The sequence below is a fragment of the Ochotona princeps genome, chromosome 24 (assembly GCF_030435755.1).
Source record: "Ochotona princeps isolate mOchPri1 chromosome 24, mOchPri1.hap1, whole genome shotgun sequence".
Taxonomy (NCBI): domain Eukaryota; kingdom Metazoa; phylum Chordata; class Mammalia; order Lagomorpha; family Ochotonidae; genus Ochotona; species Ochotona princeps.
Window position 1 is genome coordinate 17400663 of NC_080855.1, and position 25610 is coordinate 17426272.

Here is a 25610-nt window from a genome sequence, read left to right on the forward strand (position 1 = left end):
ATGATCTGGGGCAATGATGGTATCTTGCCCATGCCTTGTTTCCCCTATGTACAGAATGGGGAGAAGACAGAGCCTAACTTGTGGGTGTGTTCTGCGCTGTGAGGGCCTGAATGAGTAGCCCACTGTCTGCAACACTGCTTGTTGTTCAGTAAACACTCAAGGTGGGCTGACCCTGAATAGCACAGCGCAGGCAGAGGACAGGGAAGGGACGGTCTCGTTTCTGACATTTCTACCGCCTAGACAGGGGACTTGATGATCTTAGGACCCACTTACTCCTGAGCCTGCTGACCCCCTAGCAAGATATCTAATAATGACTGTCAAAATCCTCCCCCATGACATCACCAGTTGATGTCAGCAGGAAGCTGGCATCCAGAAGGAAAATGACTCAAACTTAGAAGCACAGGAGGGGGTGGAGATTGGGTTCTCAGTCTGTGCTGGCTTTACAGTGTGAATGCCATGCCTTGAATTTAATAGTGCACTATTTTACTGGCACCAAATCACAGCGGAGGCTCCTTAGCTCTCTCGCAGCCCTTCATCTTGCCAGCCCCAGGCTCATCCTTGACTGATGTTGTTTGCATTATTCATGACTCCTATGCAGCCAGTGGCCTCTAAAAGGGAGATCCGAGAAGAGCTGTTTCTGATGCAAGTCTCTGTCATCCAGGGCTCTTCGCTGGACACGTCTGCATTCAGACTTAGTCTTTCCTTTTTTCATTCAGTCACTCATCCAACAGTTAGTCTCCAGGTGCCTGTAAGATGCACAGGGAACTCACACTCAGAAATCCCAACCATGTGCTTGGGGATACAGACGTTTAATGAGAAGTTGCATAAATAGCTCAACACAATGAACAGGAATGACCCAACAGCAGCCCATGGAGCAGGTCCGGTTGGTTGGCTCGGGTGATAAAGGCTGATGACCCTCTCCCCATGTCGACCCTCTTTCTTTTCCACAGTAGGAAAACACTTGATGTTTAGTAGAACACATAGAACCCAGGATCATGACTAATTTCTCAGTCTCCTTTGCTGTGATGTGTGGCCTTGTGACATGTCCTGAGATTTCTGCAACATGTTTCCATGCTCTTAAAATAGGGGCCCACGGCCTGGCATGGTGGTCTAGAAGCTGAAGTCCTCGCCTTGAACGCACCAAGATCCCATATGGGCAACGGTTCTAATCCCGGCAGCCCCGCTTTCCATCCAGCTCCCTGCTTGTGGCCTGGGAAAGCAGTCGGGGGCGCCCCAAAGCCTTGAGGCACTGCACCCGTGTGGGAGACCTGGAAGAAGCTCCTGGCTCCTGGCTTTGGATCGGCTCAGCTCTGGCTGTTGCGGTCACTTGGAGAGTGAACCATCGGATGGAAGATCTTCCTCTCTGTCTCTCTTCCTCTCTATATATCTGACTTTGCAATAAAAATAAAGCAAATCTTTAAAAAACAATAGGGGCCCAGAGTGGGGCACATGGAGAAACTGTGAAGATGCCGCTGGGAACGCCTGCGTCCCAGGTCCAAGGCTCTGCTTCAGGCTCTAGCTTCCTGCTGATGCTCAGGCAGGTAGGCAGCAGGGATGGCTTGAGAGCTTGGCTCCCTATCTCTTGCATAGCAGGCCTGGATTAAATTCTGGGTACTTGAGCTTCAACCTAGCCCAGCCCTGGCTGTCGTGGGGGCATTTGGGGAATAAATCAGTAGCTGGGGGATCTCTCCTTATCTCTCTCTCTCTCTTTTTCTCTCTCTCTTACTTTTTTTTTTCTAAAGATTTATTTGTTTTTTATTACAAAGTCAGATATACAGAGAGGAGGAGAGACAGAGAGGAAGATCTTCCGTCCGATGATTCACTCCCCAAGTGAGCCGCAATGGGCTGGTGCGCGCCGATCTGATGCCGGGAACCAGGAACCTCTTCCGGGTCTCCTACGCGGGTGCAGGGTCCCAAGGCTTTGGGCCATCCTCCACTGCTTTCCCAGGCCACAAGCAGGGAGCTGGATGGGAAGCGGAGCTGCTGGGATTAGAACTGGTGCCCATATGGGATCCTGGTGCGTTCAAGGCGAGAACTTTAGCTGCTAAGCCACGGCGCCAGGCCCTCGCCTTCTCTCTCTTACCTCTGCAAGAAATAAAAATGATATAAAAATGTTTGTTTTAAATAAAGATAAATAAAAATGTTTGTTTTAAAAATGAAATAGAAGCCCAAAGGAAAGACAGTACCAAGTGTAGCACCTGATTCATTTTCTGATGGATGCTGCTGTGACACCTGGAGTCATGGCAGCTGTTTTATATCCAGAGGTGCAGAGAGCTAGTCTGCAGAATGTAGAGCAGGAAGATGGAAGGAACCTGACACCAAGGTTGAGCCACTGCATGAAGTAAGCATGGAGCCATGCCACCTCCAGACTTCCTGTTAGCCAAGGTTGTAACATGCCCTTCCTGCTTAAATGGGATGACTCAGTGTCTTCTGCTGCTTGCAGTCAAGAGCATCCTAAGAAAACCACATGATAGAGTGTGTTGTGATGTAACTCAGGATCAGCTCTCTAGTTCATTTTGTTTTTTATTTATCTTTTATTGGAAAGTCAGATTTACAGAGAGAAGGAGAGACAGAGAGGAAAGATCTTCCATCTGCTGATTCACTCCCCAAGTTGTCACAACAGCCAGAGCTGAGCCGATATGAAGCCAGGAGCCAGTAGTTTCTTCCAGGTCTCCCACGCGGGTGCAGGGTTCCAAGACTTTGGACCATCCTCTGTTGCTTTCCCAGGCCACAAGCAGAGAGCTAGATGAGAAGTGGAGCAACTGGGATACAAACTGGTGCCCTTCTGGGATCCTGGTAGGCACAAGGTGAGGATTAAGCCACTAGGCTGCTGCACTGGGCCTTCTCCGGTTCATTTCTCAAGCACTTTCTCCATAGCACAGACCTCAGAACCACTGAAATCCCAACCATTCTCTTTCATTTCTTCAGACCTAAGTGAGCAGCTCAGCTGATGTCCCCTGTCCTCTCTAGGAAACGTTTTGACAGCCGACCCTGCTTCAGGGACCAGCCCAGATCCATTTGGCCACCCTGAGCCTTGGCCCCTTGCCTTGTTTCCTTGCTTTCTGCCCTGACCTTGAGGTCATCACCTAGTCTACGGCTTCTGTGTATTTATGGCTTCTGCTTACATTTGACTTCTGCTTCCTCAGGGCTTCGATGTCTCACTCAGGCTCTGCCAGAGGATATCACCTTGGGTCACTCAGTCACCACCTAGCTGGCAATGAGACTGGGTGGCGTTAGGTGGCATTGTGGGTCCCCTTTGTTACCAGCTGTCCTGATCCAGACACTTAGAGGCTGAAAGAGTTGCCTCTTATCCATGTGGGGAGTTTGTGTCAAGACTCCTTGTCGATGCCTGAAATTGTGGGCAGTTACGGACCCTGTTTGAATGCCCTGATTGTCACAACTAAGCGCTGTGTGCCACGGCTGTGACTTTGGTTGTGATGCGCACAGCAAGCACAGCACACATTTCTTTTTCCTTCTTGACAATTTCACCTGTGCAAGAGTCATTCTTGCCCTCTAGATCTGCACAACTTCAGCCCAAGATGCTTTTTTTAAAATAAGATTTTATTTATTTTTATTGGAAAGTCCGATATACAGAGAGGAGGAGAGACAGAGAGGATAATCTTCCATCTGCTGATTCACTCCCTAAGTGGCCACAATGGCCGGTGCTGAGCCTGTCTGAAGCCAGGAGAAAGAAGCTTCTTCCAGGTCTCCTATGCAGGTGCAGGGTCCCAAGGCTTTTGGGCCATCCTCAACTGCTTTCCCAGGCCACCAACAAGGAACTAAATGGGAAGTAGAGCCAGTGGCACACAAACTGGTGCCCACATGGGATCCTGGTGCATGCAAGGCAGACTTTAACTGCTAGACTACTTAATTTCCAGAAATGACTCCTAAGCCCCGAAGCTGGGAGCTGCTTCCTCTGTCACCACCAGGGAACTGGCGCTGGAATCTGGGCTCCTGTTCTATCTGTGGGTTGCAGAGCCATCCCCCTGGAGACCAGCCATACTAGCAAAGCAGATGTCTCAGGCAGCTCCTGTCCTTGTACCAGGGAATACGGGACTGTGTTTTGCTTTTCAGCTCCTGCAGCTGAGGAAGCCTCCCTGTGGGACAGAGTTGGGATGAATGTCCAACGATCAGAGTCACAGTGTCCCTTAGCAGAGGAACAGTGTCCTGCTCCTGGAATTCATGTGCTCCTAGACCATGTGTGATTACATCATCTTGAACAGCTTCCCTGCACTGCTGCTGATTGCCATTCATTCACGCACTCAACAAAAGTCTATAGAAGTGCCAGGCAGGCATGGCTCAGGATACTGGAGATACCCAGATAGATGCCCATGGCAAATTCCTGGCCTTTGAGAACCTCTTCTCTTGGTGAGGAATAGAGGTGCTCAGAAATCAACCTGCTTTCCCAGAATGCTCCCTTCTGTCCCCTAAAGCCCTTTGCAGTGTGAAAGAGGTGAAGCCCAGGGGTCAGAAGCCCAGGTTTGGAATCAGACTCACCAGCTGTGTGGCTTTGAATAAGTTCCTTAACCTCTCTCAGTCTCACTTCTGATATTAAAGCAAACAACAATAACAAAAAGCACACATTCACCCTTGTTCTCTTACAATGGCAGTGGAGGCAGGCAAGGGCAACAAGCCTTAGAGGGTTTTTTCAACCAATCCAGATTACTTCAGGAGGAAGCTCCCTGTAATAAAACTCAGAGTCTCCCAGGCCTGCCATCCCGGGGTAGGGCCAGCCAAGTTCCCAGAATGGTGTGTGGACAGTAGGTGCTCGGGAACCCCGACTTGAAATCAAAGAGTGGGGCTAACAACGCGGGACACTTCCGTCCCCTGGTCCTGCCACGCCACCACCACGAGGGGTAACCCGGCTGTAGGCACTGTTCTTCCTCCTCCTCCTCCCAGCAGGCCAGGGCAGCTCCTGGCTCCTGGGCCTCCCCGGCCCAGGCCACCGCCCCAGCATCGGGGCTGTTCTGCCTTCGGGGCGGGGAGGCCCGCGGGAGGCTGCATCCAGGCAAGTCCCTCCCGCCGCCTGGCGTGGCTCGAAGGCGGAGGCCTGGCAGGGGCCGCCCCCGCCGCGCTCTCAACTCCAGACTTCGGCATTTCCTCCCTCCCCGCTAGCTGGCGCGGCCTTCCTCGCCTCCCCCTCGGAAGAGGAAACTTAGGGGGCTTCGGGTAACGGGATCCACCGCGCGAGGAGGGGAGCAGCCGGAGAGCCGGGAGGGCCGCCCCGGGAAGGAAGAGGAGGCGAGCCGAGCCGGGGCTAAAAGCTGGCCGAGGACAGCGCGCCGGAGAGGGCCGCCGAGTGGGACGCGGCACGCCCTGAGCGCAGGGCGCGGCCAGGAGCCGGCGAGTGCAGGGCGGGCCGCAGCTGGAAGGAAAACTTGAGCTGGGAGAGGAGGAGGAGGCCGAGCTGGAGGAGGGCGTCTTCCCCCGGCCCTGCGAGGGGGGAGTCGCCGCTGCGGAGACCAAGGAGACGGGGACAGCCGGGCCGCCCGGGCGTTGCGCGCATGCTGGGCCGGGGGCGCTGCCGGGGCTGGCGGCCTGGGCTGCTGGGCCACCCCGGCCCCGGACGCCCAGGATGTCAGTTCACTACACCCTGAATCTGCGCGTCTTCTGGCCTCTGGTGACCGGCCTGTGCACGGCTCTCGTGTGCCTCTACCATGTCCTTCGTGGTAGCGGGGAAGCCCCGGCCGAGCCCCCAGACGGTGCAGCCAGCGGTTTCCCGCTGCTCAAGGCCATCGTGCTGCTGCTGCTGGGCTACGTCCTCCTGCGCTGTCGCCACGCTGTCCGGCAGCGCTTCCTGCCCGGGGCCTCGCGCGTTGGGGGCCACTCCACCTTCTCCCCGAGGCCCTTCGAAGAGCCGGGCCTCGGGGTCTTGCTGGGGAGTTACTACGAGCACGAGGTGCGCCTGTCACCGCACGTGCTGGGCCACAGTAAGGCCCACGTGAGCCGGATTGTGGGCGAGCTGGTGCAGGCTGGCCGTGTCCAGGGGTCTCCAGGCACCATCCCCAGAGGAGCCCTGGCCTTAGCCTTCCGCGGAGACTTCATCCAAGTGGGCAGCGCCTACGAGCAGCATAAAATCCGCCGGCCAGACAGCTTCGACGTGCTGGTGCCGCTGCGCCTGCCCCCGCTCGTGGCTCTGGAGCCCCGGAGCCTGGGTCAGGAGCCCGAGCTCGCCCCGGCTTTCCGCAGCTGCTTCGTGTGCGCCCTCAAGGCTCCACCGTCGCCGTCAGGGACCTCCGGGAACCAGTGGCTTCGGGACTGCAAACCCTTCGCAGATGGCTTCTGCGTGGACGTGCGTGGGCGGCGTCACCTCTCTGCCACGCTGGTGCTGCGCTGGTTCCAGGCACACCTGCAGCGCTCGCTGGCCACGGTGCGCTACAGTCTGGAGGGGCGCTGTCGGGTGAGCCTGACCCCCGGCGGCCTGGAACATCCGCCCACCTTGCACATCCTACCCTGCCGCACCGACTACGGCTGCTGTCGCCTCTCCATGGCCGTGCGTCTCATCCCCGCCGTCCATCTTGGAGACGGCGTCTTCCTTGTGGTGCCACCACCATCCCCCTCGCCCGGCGGGCCCCTGGCAGAGCTCCCCGGAGGCCTGCGCGCGGAGGCTCTGTGGGGTGTGAACACAGCACGCCAGGAGCAGAAGCTGCTGAGCTGGCTGCAGGAACGGGCTCCTCCAGGGGCCTGCTACCTCAAGTGCCTGCAGTTGCTGAAGGCTGTGCGAGACCTGGGCGCCCGCGGGCTGGACCCCATGGCTGCCGCTCAGTGGAGACGCATCCTGTCCTCCTATGTGCTGAAGACGGTGCTGCTGGCAGCGCTGCTGCGCGACAGTGGTCCTGTAAAAGACTGGGACGATGCGCACCTAGGAGAGTGCTTGGAGCAGTTGATTGAGTTCCTGAGAGGCTGCCTGCTGCGACGCCACACGCTGTTCCACTGCGTCCTGGGCCCTGGAGGCACGGCCGCCGAGGTGGGCCCCTTGCCAAAGGTGCTGCGCGAAGCCGCCCCTGTGGACCTCCTGGCAGCCTTCGACAGTCACACCCGGGAGCTGACCGCAGCACGCTTGCTGTCCACGTGGCGAAGGTTGCCCCAGCTTCTCCGGGCCTACGGGGGTCCCCGCTACCTTGCCAGGTGCCCTCCACCCCGGAGTCAGCGTACCCTGGGGTTCCCGGAAGGTGAACCCTAAACCCTGAGGGCACCTCCTCCCACCCGCAAACCGGGCTCCCAGTGGGTGGGAGGTCAGTTAAATCCTAATAAGCTGCAGAAAGTGTGGGGTATTTGGGGGGAGGATGCTTCAAGCTTTGGTGGCTTAAGTGTCTCTCCGTGGCTTCACCGTTTAGTAGAGTTAGGCCATCTTCACGCCCACTGCAGTGTCCAGAACCAGCTAGGGAAATAACGGCAGTGCAGTCACTAATTTGGCCCAGATGTTGGTGTGTGGGGGGAGGTCTGGGTAGAAGATCCCGCTTGTAGGGAAGTAGAGAGAGGAAACTGGCTGCAGGCACCTGTCCCCTGTCGGGTTTCAGGCACAGATTGTTCTGCCCCATCCCCCCTCAATCCAGTGTTTCTGACATAATTCCTTGCTAGGTACTGCGCTCCTGAATGTTTTTGTTGTTGCTGTTTTCATTTTTGTTTTCCTAAAGTGATTCTTCAGCCCCAGCTGGCCTGGAAGTTCTTCTCCAGCACTTCATGTTCTGAGGCATATAATTTCCACTCTCTGCATTCATATTCATGTCTTTTTTTTTTAATGATGCAATCTTGGGCACCTGGCCGGACTGTGGACCATTATGTCACGTGTGTTGTATGACCCCAGGGGACTCAGTGGCCATGCTGACACAACTGGTAGCACTTTATTCCAGTCAGCGCTCTCCCGTGGTGGTCATTGCTGGCGCCCGGAGTGTTGCCTATGTAAGACAGGCCAGCTCCATTTCCTGCTGGTTTACCCCCACCTCCAGGCCACCAGCTAACAGGTACTGCCGTCGGTCCACACCCGTTCACTGAGCATGCACCGTGTGAGCCAGCCAGCTGCTGTACAAAGTGACACACTGTGGAGACAGCGCCGCCAAAGGCATGCAGCGTGCTGGAGAAAGACGGGTATCAGTCTTCGATTGTAAAGATGTTCTCTTCAGAGCTGCTTCTGGCTGGAAGCAGAAGCCTTTGGTTTGGTTTGGTTTCAGCAGACCTCTTGGCTGAGTAGGTTCTCCCTGGCTTTAAGAAGCAGTACAGGCAGTGTGGGTTGCCCTGCCTAGCAGGTGGGCACTGCTCTCTGTCAATGCGCACTGCTGTGTAGGGGGACAGAGGGTCTCCTCCCCCGCCCCAAGCCTTACACCATCTCCCCCGCAGATGCTAAGGGTGAGGAGCTAGCCCACATCGAGCAAAACATCTCAGTGTGAGAGGCTCCAGGCTGGCTGGCCAGTGAACTCCCTGATGGGCCAGCAGAGGAAGTGAATATGGCTAAGGGCCAGGAGACCGCCCTGGATGCTCGCCAGCTGTCTTTGGGCGGGAATGTCCCCAAGCTCAGTGTGCCTTGCGACTAGGAGGAGCCCTGTGGGAAGACTGTCCGGATTTCAGACAGCTCATTTCTTAGCTCAAGTTCAGAAGGGCCGGTCTTCGCCCTTTCTAAGCATTATACTTTGGGATTCTTTTTCTGTTTTGTTTTGTTTTTCTCTAAAACAAGACATGTACTTCCTTTGCCTCTTAAAGGTAAAATTTGGAAGACAAACATGGTTAGATGAACAGGCCCATCATTTAATTTCCAAGCTGTTTTTTTTCCTGGGGGGTGGGGCAGACGACTTTAACCTTTTTTCCTTGAGGAGGCTCTATTTGGTACCTGTGGGAAATCATTGTGAAGAAGTCATTGATAAGGCATCCCTCTCATCAGGGCTGCCTGGATGCCTGTGCCCCTTCTGGCCTAGGACCAACAAACACCTGCGAATGTTGTGCTGGCTCTTAGGGGTTGTTTTGGGGAGTGGTTCCCCCTGCCACCACAAAGGTCATGCCTAGCTTTAGAGGCCACTGTTGAGTTTTAAGGTACCGCATGAAGTAAAGCAATCAGTCTGCCGACTTCTTGCAAAGATCTAAACTGCACAGGTTTTTTTTTAAGCTTACTTTTTAAAATGAGTGCCAAAGTATATCGTATATGTATGTGTGTGTGTGTGTGCATATATATATATACACATATACATATATATTCTGTATCTCCCCGTATTCTGCCATGACTCCTGTGCAGTTATTAAGCTGGCTGCATTCGGGGGTAATGATAAGAAGCTTTAAAAGCTGAGTTTTCCAAATATTTCTGACTTGATGGCTTCCTTTTTTTTTTTAATCTTGATATTTTAAAGTATAAGTCTGGTAACATATCATTATTGTAGTTTATTATTATTATTATTATTTGTTTCAGGTTAATTACCCCAAGCCTCATCCATCCTCAAGATTCTTTAAGTTTTATTTTTTTAAATTAATGGGCATTGTGTTTGTGATTCTTTTTTCTAAATATTAATGTTTTATTTAAATGCCATGTCGAGCAATTGTTCTGTATGTGGTAACCAAAATGTAAGAGATTTTTGATCAATTTTGGTCCATGTGTAGTAATTCAAAACATGTACTGTGTACAAATTGAATAATATGGGCCTATTAACCAGGCGTGATGGCCGACTGAGGCACTTCAGCTAAACTCAATTTATGTCCTGTTTGGGCTGCATCATGTCCTTCATTTAAATGTACACATTTTTGATGTGTGATTGGTACTGGAAACTCTTAATTACAAATGTTCTTGTACCAAGAAGGCTTATTGTTCATCCAGTGCCCGAAGAAAACATTTTGGGGAAGATGACTCAGGCGTTGGGAGGCGAATAGCCTGCAGTCCCTCCCCTGGCCAGGCTGGCCAGCCTCGCAGAGCTCTGGCCCCGGGGGTGGAGAGGAGGAGATGGGATCTTTTTGCAAAAATGAAACTGAAGCTGAAAGAAAAGGAGGGTGCGAGGCAGCCACAGAAATAGGAGGATTTTAGGAAAGCAAAAGGGAGATAGGAGAAGGGCACGGAGGGGAATTGTACGAGGGTGTGAGAAAGGTTTGGGTGAGGAACCACGTTTTTTTTTTTAAAGTATGTGCTATTTCCTGCCAGGGGTCGCAAACTCAGCAGCCAACAGAAAAAGGGGTGGGATGAGGGGGAGTAAATTAGGAAAGGGGTGTGTGGGTGGGGTTGCCTGTGCCTGCCTGCCGGCTTCATGGAGAAAAGGAGAGAGAAATGGTTAGAAAACATAATTTTTTAAAAGGTTAAATTTGCTGATTTTTCATCGGATAACTAAAAGTTATTCAAAACACAGGGTGTACCAGATAAAAACCTGGAGGCCACCAGTTTGCGACCCCTACCTTACACGTAGGTGAACTTGAACTCCCCAAGTATGTATACGGCTATCTTTTCTGTGACAGATATGGTGGTATTATATATAGTTGGGGGTGTGATGTTTCAAATCTTCTCCATCCCTCAGGCTTTATTGTAGAAAAAAAAAAAAATTAACCCAGCCACAGCTAACACTTAACTCACAGGTCCCTCCAGACCCACTCCTGCCAAACTGCCTTGCTATCAGTGAGCACAGATTGGTGATGAGGAAGAATTGCAGAGCAGTGCTTCTGTTATAGTAAAATTCATCATTATTGTTCATTTGGGAGCAGTGGTGTTCTAATCTATACTTTAACCCTCGCTGGTGCCTGGGAGCCCTAGAGGAGCAGCACCAAAGTCTTTGAACCGAGTGTGCCAGCCTTGCGCCCTGCTCACTGCCAAGCACACAGATCTGATCAGACATCCTTGACTGTCTCAGTTGCTTTCTGACTCAATGGCTCCTGTCGCCATGGGCTTCCCAGCACTGGAGGAGTTAATCCAGCTCACTGCCAAAGCATCTCACTTACCCTCACCGGGGTTATCTGTAGTATGGCTTTGACCTTGGTGAAGTCCTTCTCTCATCTCTCATCTCCCACATGAAGGAAAATTGTTTTTCCCTCTCCAGTGGTAGAGAAAATGAACCTCATGCATGAACAATTCAAGAGGGAAACCAGTTCAGTGTTATCGTGGTGGTGTGGGTTGAATTTTTTTTTTTTTTTTTTTTTGTGATTGCTTGTCTATTACTTAGACTCGGCTCTTTTTAAAATATCTATGTAGCACATGATTGGGTGGGACTAAAGCAAGTATAAGTTGTAAGAGGGTGAAGAATATGGGAACATAGACTAAAATGTGCAGCTAGATGATTTATAATCTGGTTTTTGCAGTATCAGAGAATCAGGAATAATTTAGTGTCTTTTGCTATAAAAAAAAAAGTGCCTTGATTCAATCGCTTGACTTACAACATTCCTCCTATTTGATTATAATTTTGAATGTGTCTTCTGACCCCAAACTGTGTATTATCAAAACAGAAGTGTTGTTCCAATAACCGAGACCAAAGAGCTCATCCAAACGGTATAGCTGCTACAGCCTGTGTGATTCTGTATTTCGGAATCGCACCATACATCCTTGGCCCAACTGGCCAAGGCCTGCCATTCGTGTTCTCTTTCAGGTTGGAGTCAATTTGCACTTTCTCATCATAGTGGTCATTTAGGGACCTTGTTCTTTTATACATACATATATATATATTTGCTGTATTAATAAAGAAAGTTGGAAAAAGCTCTGGACTGAACCACAGACTTGGGGATGGGGGAAATTACTGGGGTTCTGCATGTGGTATGGGGGAGGACAGCTTTGCCAGCCCTGGATGGCAATTCTTTGCCCAAACCTCACCTGCTTGTAGTGGGGTGCAGTTCCCGTGCTGGAAAGCTGGGGGTTTTGACTGTTTTGGCAGAATTGGCCCCGTGTGCAGGTGAGAAATGATGCCAGGTCAGAGTGTGCAGGTGTGCGGCCAGGTTCCAGCCTTCAAGTTTCTGTCCTTACCTGGAAGTGCCAGCCCTCTACCCTTCCTCTCTGCACTTCCTTTTCCTATGCACCCCTAGCACAATTCAAGTCTTGGCTAGTGGCTTCTTCCTGACTCAAGAATTTGACCCAGAGGTTTCTGAGGCCCACAGGCCCGCTCAAGATGATAAACCCTGCAAACAGGAAAACCCACCAGGCTTCAAGTGGGATGGATCTTGGAGAACCCAGTGCAGTGTTCACAGCCTCAGGGGCCAGGCAGCCGCGGAAGGCACCTGCAGCCCCAGGGCGCTTGTCCAGGGTAAAGGGCATAGTTAGCTTCCTTTTCCACCAGTCTTACAGCCCTTGGGTCCTGGGGACACACAGCATGGTGGCCACAAGGACATGGCTTTTCTCCTCAGCTCCCACACAATGAGAGGGGCCGAGAACTGAGCGTGTGTTTGCATGCAGTATAGCGTGTGCTGCTTTGGGCAAACAAACAAGAAGCACTTTCTGCCGCTGAGGACTGTCAGGGAAGTGGGCTGCTCGGAGGAAGTAGCCTCTAGGTTGAGATCCAAAGGCGAGTGTGGAGGGGCTTGGTGAGGGGAGTGGCTGGGACACGCAGAGATGAGGGGAACTCTTCAGTGTGGCTGGAAAGTGAAAGCAAGTGGGAGGGAGGAGGGTGGGGAAGGTGCTGCTTGAGCCTGGCCCAGCCCTGGCTGGGGAGCCATGTGGCATGTGAACCAGCACACAGAGGATAGCTCTGCGTGTTTCTTCTTCTTCTCTCACTGTAATTCTGACTTTAAAATGAACAATTTTTTTTTTATTAATTACATTGCATTATGTGACACAGTTTCATAGGCTCTGGGATTCCCCCAACCCTCCCCGTGCCCTCCCCCCATGGTGGATTCCTCCACCTTGTTGTACTATTACAGATCAAATTAGTCAACGTTCTTTCTTTGCAAACATATACCAAGCATAGAGTCCAGCATCTTATTGTCCAGATAAATTCAACAGTTTCTTGGGGAGACCATCTCTGGTCTGAAGGTAGAGCTGGCAGAATATCATCCCAATAAATTGAAGGCCCCAGGACAACATCAACAACAATTTACAACATTATGAAATTAATTGACATGGTATTGAGTAATCAATATGTTAAAACCCTGCAAATTCTTAACCACATCCTGTGACTACTTCATTGACATTTCAATTTTTGTTTATACACGGAACCGGCTACTATACACCTTAAAGTGGCTATAGAGTACTATTCAGCTGTCTCGTGTTTATTTTCACAAAATGAACAAATATTAAAGAAAGAAAAATATCTCCTGTCCAGCCATTCCCATATCCCTACCGTTTGCAAAGTGGTTCCCATTGAGGAGAGGTGGGGCTTTCTGACTTTCTTATCAATAGGATTGGCTGCAAGGGACCTGAGGCTAAATACAGGCCTAGGCCTCCAGAGACCTCCCATTCTCACTGCTGTCTGGGAAGGCTTCTGCCGCTGTGTGAATGGCTAGCTACTGCTGATGGACGGGCAGCCATGTGGCTCCACGGATCCTGTCCCCACACCGACCACCCAGCAGCCGTGAGCTAGTTCGACCTCACTGTCCTCACTGTCCCTGCAGTGACCTGATGACTGGGGAAGCAACCAGGCCTAGCCCACATCAGCAGAACCACCTGTCGGCTCACGAACACTCCGTTTAAAGTCACCGAGCGGGTGATAGTTGTTGTTCAGCAATAACTGGCCGATCTTGGATGTGCTGTGGTTTGAACCCTCAGAGGTGGTATATTGGAAACTTACTCCCCAGCACAGCAGTGTGGAACAAGTTTTTTTTTTGTTTGTTTGTTTGTTTGTTTAAAGATTTATTCAGTTTATTACAAAGTCAGATATACAGAGAGGAGGAGAGACAGAGAGGAAGATCTTCCATTCGATGATTCACTCCCCAAGTGAGCCGCAATGGGCCGGTGCGCGCTGATCCGAAGCCGGGAACCTGGAACCTCTTCCAGGTCTCCCACGCGGGTGCAGGGTCCCAATGCATTGGGCCCTCCTCAACTGCTTTTCCAGGCCACAAGCAGGAGCTGGATGGGAAGTGGAGCTGCCGGGATTAGAACTGGCGCCCATATGGGATCCTGGGGCGTTCAAGGCAAGGACTTTAGCCGCTAGGCCACGCCGCCGGGCCCGGAACAAGTTTTTAATTCCATATTTTGTTTTAAAGCAGAGACAGAGGTCTCTCATTTGCTTTCACTTCCCAAACACCTGCAACAGCTTTGGCTGGGCCAGGCTGAAGCTGGCAGCTCCAGGCCTCCCTCGTCTCCCTCATGGGTGTCGGGGCTTCAACTACTTACGCCACTGGGGCTTCTTCTTGGGGTCTGCCTTTGCAGGAAGCTGGAGTCAGGAACCAGAGCTGGGATTCCAAACCAGGCACCCCGATGTGGGATGCATGTGTCTTAACCTGCAGGTCACACAGGCAGACTTTGGTACAGGAGCATGCTTGATGACCCAAGTCACCTGCCCTGCAGTGGACCCAGGCTTCTTCTCACAGTCGTTGAAATGCTTTGGGGGAGGTTGGTTTACTGCTAGACAGTTGAGCTGTGGTGCTGCCCCGTCTTCATGCCAAGTGTTTACACAGCTGCTTGGAGACGTGCCTGCATCTACCTTTGTCTTGTAAATGGAAGCTGTTAGAAATGAGAGTACTGACTGACAAGATGCCTCGGGTCTCAGATGTAACCAACCGAGGTAATGACTCAGGGTACCTAATGCGCTATGCATGGCCTGGGCCACGCTCACTGGTTTAAACCTGTGAGGGTGTATTCAGGTATGAAGGGGAAGAACAGCAATCCAGAGTCTGAAGGAAATCGCATCTGTTAGCAACACATTCGGGCACAATTTGTAAAAACTTCCCCTAACTTCAACAAACAGGGGCATGTTGTGTCATGCAGCCGGGAGCCTGGAGGTAGAGAGCCAGCAGCCAGGGAGGAATCAGGGCCCAGGGATCCTGCTGCAATCTCAGGTGCTCATGCTTTTGGCCGCACGCCCATCAGGCCAGGAGCCTCCCTTGGGTACCACAATTCCAGGCGTGGCCACTGTGTTTAGGGAAAGGAGTAAAGAGAGTGGATTTGGGAACTCAGCAGACTTCCTCTCACATCTCATGGATCAGCATCATGTCACATGACCACTTCCTTGTTGCAAGGGGAAGAAGAGCCTGAAACATGGCCCGTAGTGACCCTGAGCAAGATGTGAAGGAAGAATGGGCATTGGTGGGTAGGTAACAGTTTAATTCAGAAATGCTGGAGGTAAGTAACAAGATTATGCCAAGGGGCTGGTGTAGTGGTACAGTGGAGGCAGCTGCTGCTTCCAATGCCGGCATCCTGCATGGGAGTGTTGGTTCTGGTCCCAGCCGGTTCACTTCTGATCCAGCTTCCTGCTCATGTGCCGGGGACAGCAGCAGAAGATGGATGGCTCAAGGACCTGGACCCCTGCCACCTTGTGAGAGTCCCAGATGGAGTCCCAGGCTCCTGGTGTTGGCCTGGGCTAGCCCTGGCCATTACCGTCATTTGGGGGACACACCAGTGGATGGATGATCCCTCTCTGTCTCTCTTCCTGTAACTCTTCCCTTCAGATAAACAGATGAATAAGTAATAGATGAATAAATAACTATTTTAAAATAAAGATCACATCAAAAAGTGAGAAATTAGGGGGATATATAATTCCATAATTATTCATTCCTACTTGCTTAAACCTTGGCAATCAACCAGGGCTCCATAACTGATAAGGCTGTGATCTCAGCTCCACATTTGGAAAAGTTAATTTGTTTGAAACCTAGTCCCCTCATTTGCAAGACAGGGGTGCCAATTCCTCCCTACATCGGTACCCTGGGAGAATCTGAGAGCAGCACATGTGCGATGGAGTAGCTGTGTTCTCCGGGGAGCAGTGCGCCCCCATCTTGGGAATAACTGGACGAATCCCTGTAAACAGCGGTCATCCTCTGGCACTGTACCCAACATCTGCCTGCCACCAGCTTTCTTCCCGAAGGAGCTATGAACGAGTCTGTGTTGTGAATGCTTGTAGGGTGAGTCCCCGGAAGGAAGGAAACACAGAGAGAGCATCAAACACCCCTAGTTTTCTCTCTCTCTCTCTCTCTTTTTTTTAAACTTTTGAATTATGTCATTTGCTTGCAAATGTTCTGCCTAACTGAATTACCCTTGCTTGACTTCCGGGTAGAAGGCGTAGGCGAAGGTCCCAATTTAGTCCATGATGTTGGGCTGGCAACTAAAAAAACTTGCTTGGAAGCCCCCTAGAATTGAATTTGAGGCTTCAGAGGATGCAGCCGGGCATGGGCCAGGCTCACAGGGCTCTGGATGGTGTTAGAATGTATCCAGGACCATGAACCGTGGACACAGGCCACATGGCGCTTCTGGGAGCTCTTGGCGGAGTGCCGGTGGCCTTGGCAGCATCTGTGTACAGCTGTCAGCTGGGGAGTGGGAGCTTGTGTGGTGGGGACAGACGGGTGAAGGGGCCATGGTGGCAAAGGGGAACAGAATCTCCGCGTGGGGTTCCTTGGCCGCACAGCATTGGGGGGCAGGCTTCGGGGGGGGGTTAGCTCCCCCGGCAGTTCCTCTTTTCTGCGATTCCAGCAAAACGGGAACCCTAGTCATCCTGAAACCAAGCAAAGAAAAGCCTCTCTTTAGAGGAAAAATGCCCTCACTCTTCTTGGCTTCACACCAAAGACAATGCATTAGGGAAATTCAAAAAGTTCATGAATTGCAGAACTAAAAGAGAAGTGTGTTTTGGTGGAAAAAAAAAAAGAAATGAATGCATTGACTTCTTATGCTAATACTATGTATTTTAGTTAAAATTTTTTTTTTAATTGCTAACTATTTGACGGAGGGGTGGGGAGTTCCCATCTGGATTACTCTCCAAATGGTCCACATGGCCAGGACTGGCTCAGAACTTAATCCAGGTTTCCCACAGGGATAGCAGGGGCCTCCTGCTGCCCCCCAGGACGTCAGCAGCAGGAAGCTAAAGCAGCAGTACCAGAACCCAGGCACTCCGACCTGGAGCGCAAGCATTGCCAGCAGCGCCTTCCCCGCTAACCCTAACAGCTTCCCCCAAGATGCATTTTCCAAAGACCCCCCTGCAATGCCTGAGTCCAGGGCTTTCGTTCTTTTTTTTTTTTTTACACCAAAATGGACATTTTAAAATTCTGCTTTCGGTGGATTTCTGCGGTAGCTTGTCCATCAGATGCACACTCTCTGCAGGCCTACCTGGCAGTCTCGCCCACCTTGGTTCACCATCTCCTCCCTCTGCTCTCGTCTTCAGCGGGCACTTAGATCAAAGTCCGTGGAGACACCTCCTGGTAGAGCAAGAACACAGACCTGGGAGTCCGGCTGCTGCCAGGCTCGGGCCAAAAGCTTTTAAGAACTTTATCCCTTTGGAGATTTTTATCTTAGTGGTTTATTTAATCATCGGTCTCCTCGGATTAGGAACTATGCCTCTAATGGGTGATGGTGGAACCTTATCAAAATGAAACCCTTAAAACAGTCCAACCATGGAGACAAACGGTGAGGGGAAGACTTCAGGATCTTGCCTGGCAAGAAATTGCAGCTGAAAACACTGCTGTGTATTTTATGCAGAAAATGGGCAAGGATTTTATTTTTCAAAAAAGATTATTGGATCCGGTGCCATGGCCTGGCAGCTAAAGTCCTTGCCTTGAACGCACCGGGATCTCATATGGGTGCCGGTTCTAATCCCAGCGACCCTGCTTCCATCCAGCTCCCTGCTTGTGGCCTGGAAAAGTGGTCAAGGACGGCCCAAAGCCTTGGGACCCTGCACCTGCATGGGAGACCCGGGAGAAGTTTGTGGTTCCTGACTTCGGATTGGCCTCAGCTCTGGTTGTTGAGGTCATTTGGGAAGTGAATCATTGGACGGAAGATCTTCCTCTCTGTCTCTCCTCCTCTCTGTATATCTGCCTTTCCAATATAAATAAATAAATCTTTTAAAAAGATGTATTTGGAAAGTAGAAAGTCATAGATACAGAGAGATCTTCCAAGAAGGTCTCTGGGAAGAGCACTGGCTCTTTTCCCCAGTGCTGATGACAGCCAGGGCTGGACCAGGCCAAGCAGCTCCATCCAGGTCTCCCCTGTGGGGGCAGGGTTCCAAGGATCTGATCCATCACCTGCTGATTTGCAGGGAGCTCATTAACAGGAAGCAAAGCCGGAACTGGATCCTGGGTGCTCTGGTGTGGCTGTGGGCCTCCCAAGCAGCATGTTCCCTGCTGTGCCAGACGCAGGCTGAGACAGAGGCCGGTTTCTAGGACCCAGGAGATCAGAGGGAGCTCCCTGCAGCCTGCGGGGCTAGGGAAGGCTTGCCTGGTGTCAGGAAGTCCGGTGCTCCAGTCCACAGAGCTGGGGGGGGGGGATGATGCTGGCCCGTGGCCCGTGACTGCAGTCCTAGGGGGCAGTGCTCACACTAGCCCCATTTCCCAGACAGGGAAACTGAGGTTCAGCCAAGAAAGGCCAAATGCCCCAAGGCCATTCAGCCGAGAAGTGCTACCAGGAATCTGAGCATTTGAGTCCACGTCTGCCAGAGAACACGGGTCACTCATGAGTTCCTGGCCCTCCTGCACCCAGCCAAGAGGTGAGTCATGCAGGAAGTGGCCGCCTGGGTCCCAGAGCGCAAACTCGGAATGAGACCAGCACAAAGATGTTTACCAATGGCCTGGAAATGCCACCCGCCCCCACCTTCAACCCATCTTAAAAACTACCAGAATCTTTTTTTCTTTCATTTTTTTTTGTAAAGATTTATTTTGTTTTTATTACAAAGTCAGATATACAGAGAGGAGCAGAGATAGAGAAGAAGATCTTCCGTCCAATTATTCACTCTCCAACTGGCCACAATGGTTGGAGCTGAGCTGATCCGAAGCCAGGAGCTTCTCCTGGGTTTCCCACACAGGTGCAGGGTCCCAAGACTTTGGCCCGTTCTAGACTGCCTTTCCAGGCTACAAGCAGGGAGCTGGATGGGAAGTGGGGCTGCTGGGATTAGAACTGGTGCCTCTATGGAATCCTAGTGTGTGCAAAGTGAGGAATTTAGGCACTAGGCTGCCATGCCAGGCCCGGGATTCCACATTTTATTCAAAGAGTGGAAGAGGCACTCCGGGCCTGGGGTGTGTTCAACTTTCCAAACTCCTTCCTCAAGTGGTCATGTCCTCATTTTGCCCAAGTTTCCATGGATTAACTTAATATGGTGTCCAATCTTCTTAGCCTTCTTCCAACCCAAAATGAAAACTCTTGTAACAGCTTCTCTAGGGAGAATATCATATTTAGGTATCAACACACACTCTCCCCTCCCTCATCCTCTCTCTCGTGTACACACAGTTACTGGTACTGCAGACCCCAGAGCGTGGGCCTCTGACTGCAATGTAATTTCAATGTCAATTTCCTTCATTCCCTTTATGGTTAACATTGGACTGGAGTACAGAAATAGCTCTTGTCATCTTGGCTTCTGCCCCAGATTCACCTCGCGTGCATGGGGACACACGATCTGCAAAGATAAACAGGAAATCCCTTCTGGTCTGGGAAAGTGGAGTGGGCCTCTGTTCCCCCAAAGAGCTGAGGCTCAAGAAAGCTAAGTGTTATGGTGGATGGGTCCAGGAGGCCCAGAGCTGAGCTCAACCTGCCTGCCCACAGCCCCATCTGGGAACAGTCACAATTATGTTCTCTCCTAAATGCTTCATGCGAATAGACTCCACTCTGAAATTAAGGTCGGACAACTTGGCGCCTTTTATCTTTGACATTCAATTCCAGGTGATGCTGTGTCTTTAAATGGTACTCCACGATACTGATGCATAGCTTTTACTTTGCCTATTCAGTAAAAATAGCTGGATGAACAATTTCTTTTAAGTTAATGCTAAATGTCGCTGGAACAAGCAGATCAATGGACTAGAACTGTGAGAGGCAGAGAGGCAGAGAAATGAAGAGACAGAGAGCTGGCTGGAGCTCTCTCATCCGTTGGGTTCACTCCCCAAAGGTCTGCACCAGCCTGGACGGCTCCAGGTTGAGGTCAGGAGTCAGGAACTTGAGCCAGGTGTCCCACGTGGCTGGCAGAGATCGAAATCCTTGTGCCATCACCAGGGGTATGTTTGCTGAAAGCAGGAGGCAGGCTGGGTGTTGTTGAACCCAAGCACTCCAACACGAGATGTGGGCGTCTTAGCTGCTGTGCTAAAAGCCCACCCCCTAGAAATTACAAAATAAATATTACATACCATTACTTTGTGTACGTTAGAGATAAAAAGTGATAAAATACAAATCCTTATCACATAAAAGAAGACTAATATCAGAGGCAGGGTGTGATTAGGCATTGGAATTAGGTCTCACTCTGGACTTTTTAGCAAAGCAATGAGAGAAACACCAGGCATCACCTTTCTTGTTTTCTAATCAAAGGAAAGCACATATCCCGAGCGGAGATGGCTCCCCAGGCCTGGTCCTGAAAGGAGCACCTGGGAACAGTTCTGCCTCCCAGTCACGTTTGTACCTCTGATCTACTTGGCTTTCCCTGGTATGCGGCTGTCTGGCTGACTGCTCACTGTGTGCCAGGGACTCTGGCATGCGCTGTATGCTGGCATGTACACTCTTCCTATTCCCATTTCACAGCCAAGGAGACAGAGGCATGCAGGGCTGTGGAACAGGCTGCACACAATCCACAGGTGAGCAGGAGTGGGATCATGCATAACTGGCCCATGTTCACACAGCTGGGCAATGCCAGAGCTGGGATTCAGGCTACAGAATCAAGTGACCTTATACATCTTTGACAAATGCCCAAGCACATATTGGGACACTCAGAAGAATGATGAAGGTTTAAGAAGGGTAGGTCAGACTTAAGAAAGAAGCTGACAGGGTCCGGCGGCGTGGCCTAGCGGCTAAAGTCCTCGCCTTGAACTCCCCGGGATCCCATATGGGCGCCGGTTCTAATCCCGGCAGCTCCACTTCCCATCCAGCTCCCTGCTTGTGGCCTGGGAAAGCAGTTGAGGACGGCCCAATGCTTTGGGACCCTGCACCCATTTGGGAGACCCGGAAGAGGTTCCTGGTTCCCGGCTTTGGATCGGCGCGCACCGGCCGTTGCGGCTCACTTGGGGAGTGAAACATCGGACGGAAGATCTTCCTCTCTGTCTCTCCTCCTCTCTGTATATCCGGCTTTCCAATAATAATAAATCTTTTTAAAAAAAAGAAAGAAAGAAGCTGACAGTCATGGGCTCAGCCCTGCCTCTTTGCAGCCCAGTGACACGGCCGGTTACTTAACTTCTGAATCTTACTTTCTTTACCTGCAGAATGGGTAGATAAGGGCCTCAATGTTAGGTAGTGTTGCTGGATTTCAGTGAGCTGATGCTTGGGGAGCATTTAGCACCTATCCTGGCAGGGAAGGTGCCTATGGATACCAATTTCCACCAGGGTCAAGGTCAGATGCTCATCAATTCATCACGAAGGCTCAGTGAGCCCCAAACCACCAGCTCTGTGCCTCAGGTAGCCCCTCACTCCCTGTTCCTACTTTTTCCTCCTCTAGCATTGTCTCCCCCAGGTCTGACTGTCCTGGGCTTGGGTCAGCCAGCCCCCTTGGAAACAACCAACTGGCCCCAGTCACCAGTTGTTTGCACAGCTCTGACAGCCACTTCCACAGCCCCACCTAACACTAAGTCCTCTGTCTGCCAGTGGCCTCAGCGACCATCCCTGGGCCTTCTGTGCAGGGCAGGGCAGGGCAGGATTTGATGGGTGAAGAAGTGGGGACTTGGAGGGGGTCCCGTGATCCCCTAAGGTCACTCAGCTGAGCAGAACCAGGTGCTCTGGCTGCGCGTTCAGAGCCTTCACACTGTATCCTGCCGCAGACAGGGAGTTCCTGAGACCCTTCCCGGAAACAGTTAAGAGTCAGATTCAGGAGAAGCACATCTAGAATTGGCCGAGAGAGTGGAAAAATAACAGAGAACCTGGCTTTTCTCCCGATGGGGCCACCGCCCCTCATCTTGTCCCTCCAATCCTGTGGTCCTCTGCGTGTCCTCTCTCACCTAGAAGTGGAGCGCTTGGCTGGCTCCTGCGTCCTCTCACTGTAACAGATGGAATTGTGTTCTCACCCACAATTCTCCTTGTGCGGAAGTCTTGACCTAGGGGGTCTCAGAATGTTACTGTTTTTGGAGATGCAGCCTTGTAAGGGTAATTAAGGCAAACCAAGGTGTTACAGGTGGGCTGTAATCTAATTCGACTATAATCCCCATGAGAAGAGATATGCGCAGGCACAATGAGGAGAGTGAGGATGGCCACACTGGAACACAGACGCAGAGCAGCTGTCCTTAAGCCAAGAAGAAGGGCCACGCGAAGAAGCCTCCTGTGACATCTAGCCCCTAGACTTTCGGCTTCCAGAACCGTGAGAAACGCACCTCTGTGGCTGAAGCCGCCCACCCACATCCCCTCCCCTCAGGCCAAGGTATTTTGATACACAGCTGGAGCACACTGGCGCCCTCAAGCGTTCATGCACATTTTTGTACAACTAACCTCCTGCTAGTCTTTGCTGAACTCTGCTGGCTCATTACTCACTCACCCTCCCCTCAACGGCTGGGGCTGGACAGACCAAAGCTGGCATTCCTCTGGGTCTCCCATGTGGGAGGCAGGTGGTCCAAGCACTCCAAGTACTCCTTCCCAGGCACATCAACAGGAAGCTGGCTCAGCAATGGAGCAGCCAGGACTTGAACGGGCATCTCAAGTGGTGACTTAACCTGCTGTGACCAAGGCCTGTCCACCGCTTCATTTTTTTTTTTCTCTATAGCACTTCCTACTGTAGGGAAATTCATTCTGGGTAAGCCCTTTCACTCCCTCCGGCCCTGACATTGCTACCTCAGCCAGGCAGGACAGGGCTGGACTTGGTTCTGTTTTGATACCACTGCATCCACAGAGCCCAGAACAGAGTGTGTTCACAGCAGGTGCCTCATCACTGTATTCTGAATGAATACAGTCACCCATTTCCTCAGCTATGATTTAGGGCCGGCAACTGTGCCAGTGGCTGGAACAGACCTGGAGACTCGCATTACCTGATCTCCCAATGGAGTGAAGATAGTAGAAGTCAGAAACTCCGACCTGTTGACACTGAAAACCTGAGTCGACCCTAGGCTTGGTCCAAAGGAGAGGGGCTCCACCGTGTTTGCTTTGGGTGGTAAGTGTGTCGGGGAGAAGCCTGCCACCTTGGACATGGGGTGGATGGACTTGGTGTGGGGTCCTGGTGCAGTGGACTGTTAGCATAGGTGTCCCTAAGTAACAGAGCCTTGGAACATGAGGACAGAGGAATTCATCTCCTCTCATTTACAGGGGTTCACTGACCCTGCCTTGTGGGAAAAGGATGGATGATGACACGACTTTTCTGATGTGCATCCAGAGAGGCAGCAGCGATGGCTCAAGCAGCTGGGTCACCTCTGTGGCTCCTGGCTTCAAACTGGCCCAGCTCTGGCTATTGTGAGCATTTAGAGAGTGGACCACCACTCGTGAAATCTCTGCTTTCTGTTTATCTACCTTTCAAATATATTTTTTTAAAAGATTTATGCATGCATGTTTAAAGAGTTACAGAGGAGAGACAGAGAGAGATCTTCCATTTGCTAGTTTCCTACCCAGATGGTTCCCATGGCCAGGGCTGGGCTCGACAACCACAGCCAAGAGTCAGAAGTTTCAGGCCCAGCGTAGTAGCCTAGTGGCTAAAGTCCTCACCTTGCACCTGCTGGGATGCTGTATGGGTGCTGGTTCGTGTCCTGGCTGCTCCACTTCCCATCTAGCTTCCTGCTTGTGGTCTGGAAAAACAGTAGAGGATGGCCCAAAGCCTTGGGACCCTGCACTCACGTGGGAAACCTGGAAGAGGCTCCTGGTTCCTGGCTTTGGATCAGTTTGGCTCTGGCTCTTGTGGCCACATGGGGGGTGAACCAGCAGATAGAAGATTTTTCATCTCTGTCTCTCCTTCTCTCTGTAAATCTGAGTTTCTAATACAAATAAATAAAGCTACAAAAATATATTTGCAGTCTTTTTGGTTGCAAAACATAAAACACCCTATCGACACTCCAGAACACTCTGTGACTTAATTTCACCAAAAGCGAGGGCCGCCTCCATGGTGACATTCAATGTGTCCCCTCTTCCGCATCGGGGACCCCGAAGGACACTGTTTACTGGCTGTGCACCTGCTCTGAGCTGGCTATGACCTTTTCGTCCATATCTGTCTGGTCCCCAGAGGGATGGGCCCTGTGATTGCATTTCCCCAGCCTGGAGTTTAGCTCCACAGGCAACCTTCTGTCATTTGTCTGTCTCATGGGTATTATTTCTTCTAAGAATCTAATTAGGATCTTTTCAAAGAGTTCAGCCGGGGAGCAAGGGAATTAGATATGACTCAGAGAGTGTGCTGCCCAAAGCCGAGAGAAAACGCGAGCTGAACACCCACTGATGTATTCAGGGATTTATTCCTGACAATGGGCCTTTTTGGTGCCAGCTTCTGCTGGGAGCTGAGACAAGTGGATGGAAATGAAAGCCCTTCTGACCCCCCACCAAACCCTCCTCCCTGAGGAATTTAGCACACACCGCAGAGCAGCGCCACTTTCAGGGAAGTAAGTAAATGCATGGCACAAAAGGCCATGTATCCACCAAGTCCTGGTCTCGTTTCGAGTTTGGGGTGCTGGTTTGGGGGGAGGGTAGAGGAAGACTATTTCACAGCTGCCCAGAGGCTGGGAGAGGCCGTGTAACTAGTTCTAATCAAAGGGCTACAGCTGTAGTGGCCCTTTTGTTTAGACAGGGTACAATCTTGAGCCAGCTTTTGCCTGCTTGCAGGACTAAGAATGCAGAGGCCGCGGTGTTTGATCTTCTCTTAGACCGAGTGGCCACATGGAGCAGAGACGTCACTGTCACTCAGCCAGCTTCATTTAGATTGCATGAGAGTGGGAAACTCACCCTTGTTCTCCACAGCCACAGAGATTCCACGATCATCCAACGTAACAGCCTCACTCGACTAACATGAAATCTCAACTTGAGCCCCTAATCTGAATGGCCCAAATGGGTCTCTGGCGACATGAAGAGTGCCCACCGCCCTGCAGGGATGGGATAGGTTGGAGACTGAGAGGTCCAGGCAACATCGAGACAGCAGGAATTACCCAGCTTCTGTGAAGCACTGCTGGGGCATTGAACTTAAATTGCTTCTTTTTAAAAAAGAGGTTTATGTATTTCATTCATTTATTTGAAAGAGCGACAGAAAGATGAGAGACAGGGGGAGATAATGAAGGAGAAATAGGCAAAGCGAGTGTAATCGCTGCCTCACTCCCCAGATGTCCACAACAGCCAGGACTGGACCAAGAAACCAGGAGCCAAGAACTGTGTCTGAGTCCCCCACGTGAGTGGCAAGGACTCCAGCCCTTGAGCCATCACCTGCTGCTTCCTAGGCCCATGAGCTGAATCAGCGGCACAGCAGCCAGAATTTGAATCAGCTCTCTGATATGGCATCAGGGGGGTTGCAAATGGCAGCTTCACCCACTGCACCATGATGCCCATGCAAGCATGGATTTTACGAGCCAGTGTTGTTCCTAGAGTGGAGTGTGTGTGCGTGGGGGGGTGGGGGGAAGCAGGGAAGACAAGCTATGCCCAGGCTCAACTTTGGAGTTTGTTTTTTAGACCTTCCCTTCCTGCTCCACCCCACGCCCACAGCCCCCCAGGGAGCCCCACACAAAGAACAGCAGCTTGGCTG

The 25610-nt window shown here is 51.5% G+C and overlaps 1 protein-coding gene across 1 annotated transcript; it reads left to right on the plus strand.

Moving 5' to 3' along the window:
* Positions 1 to 4775: 4775 nt before the first annotated feature.
* On the plus strand, positions 4776 to 9143 carry ITPRIPL2 (ITPRIP like 2). The gene has a single exon (XM_004586785.3). The coding sequence runs from the start codon at positions 5576 to 5578 to the stop codon at positions 7181 to 7183; it is 1608 nt and encodes a 535-aa protein (XP_004586842.2). The 5' UTR covers positions 4776 to 5575; the 3' UTR covers positions 7184 to 9143.
* The last annotated feature ends 16467 nt before the right edge of the window (positions 9144 to 25610 follow it).

Coding starts and splice junctions, on each gene's coding strand:
- ITPRIPL2 (XM_004586785.3), top strand. CDS start 5,576: ATGTCAGTTCACTACACCCTGAATCTGCGCGTCTTCTGGCCTCTGGTG.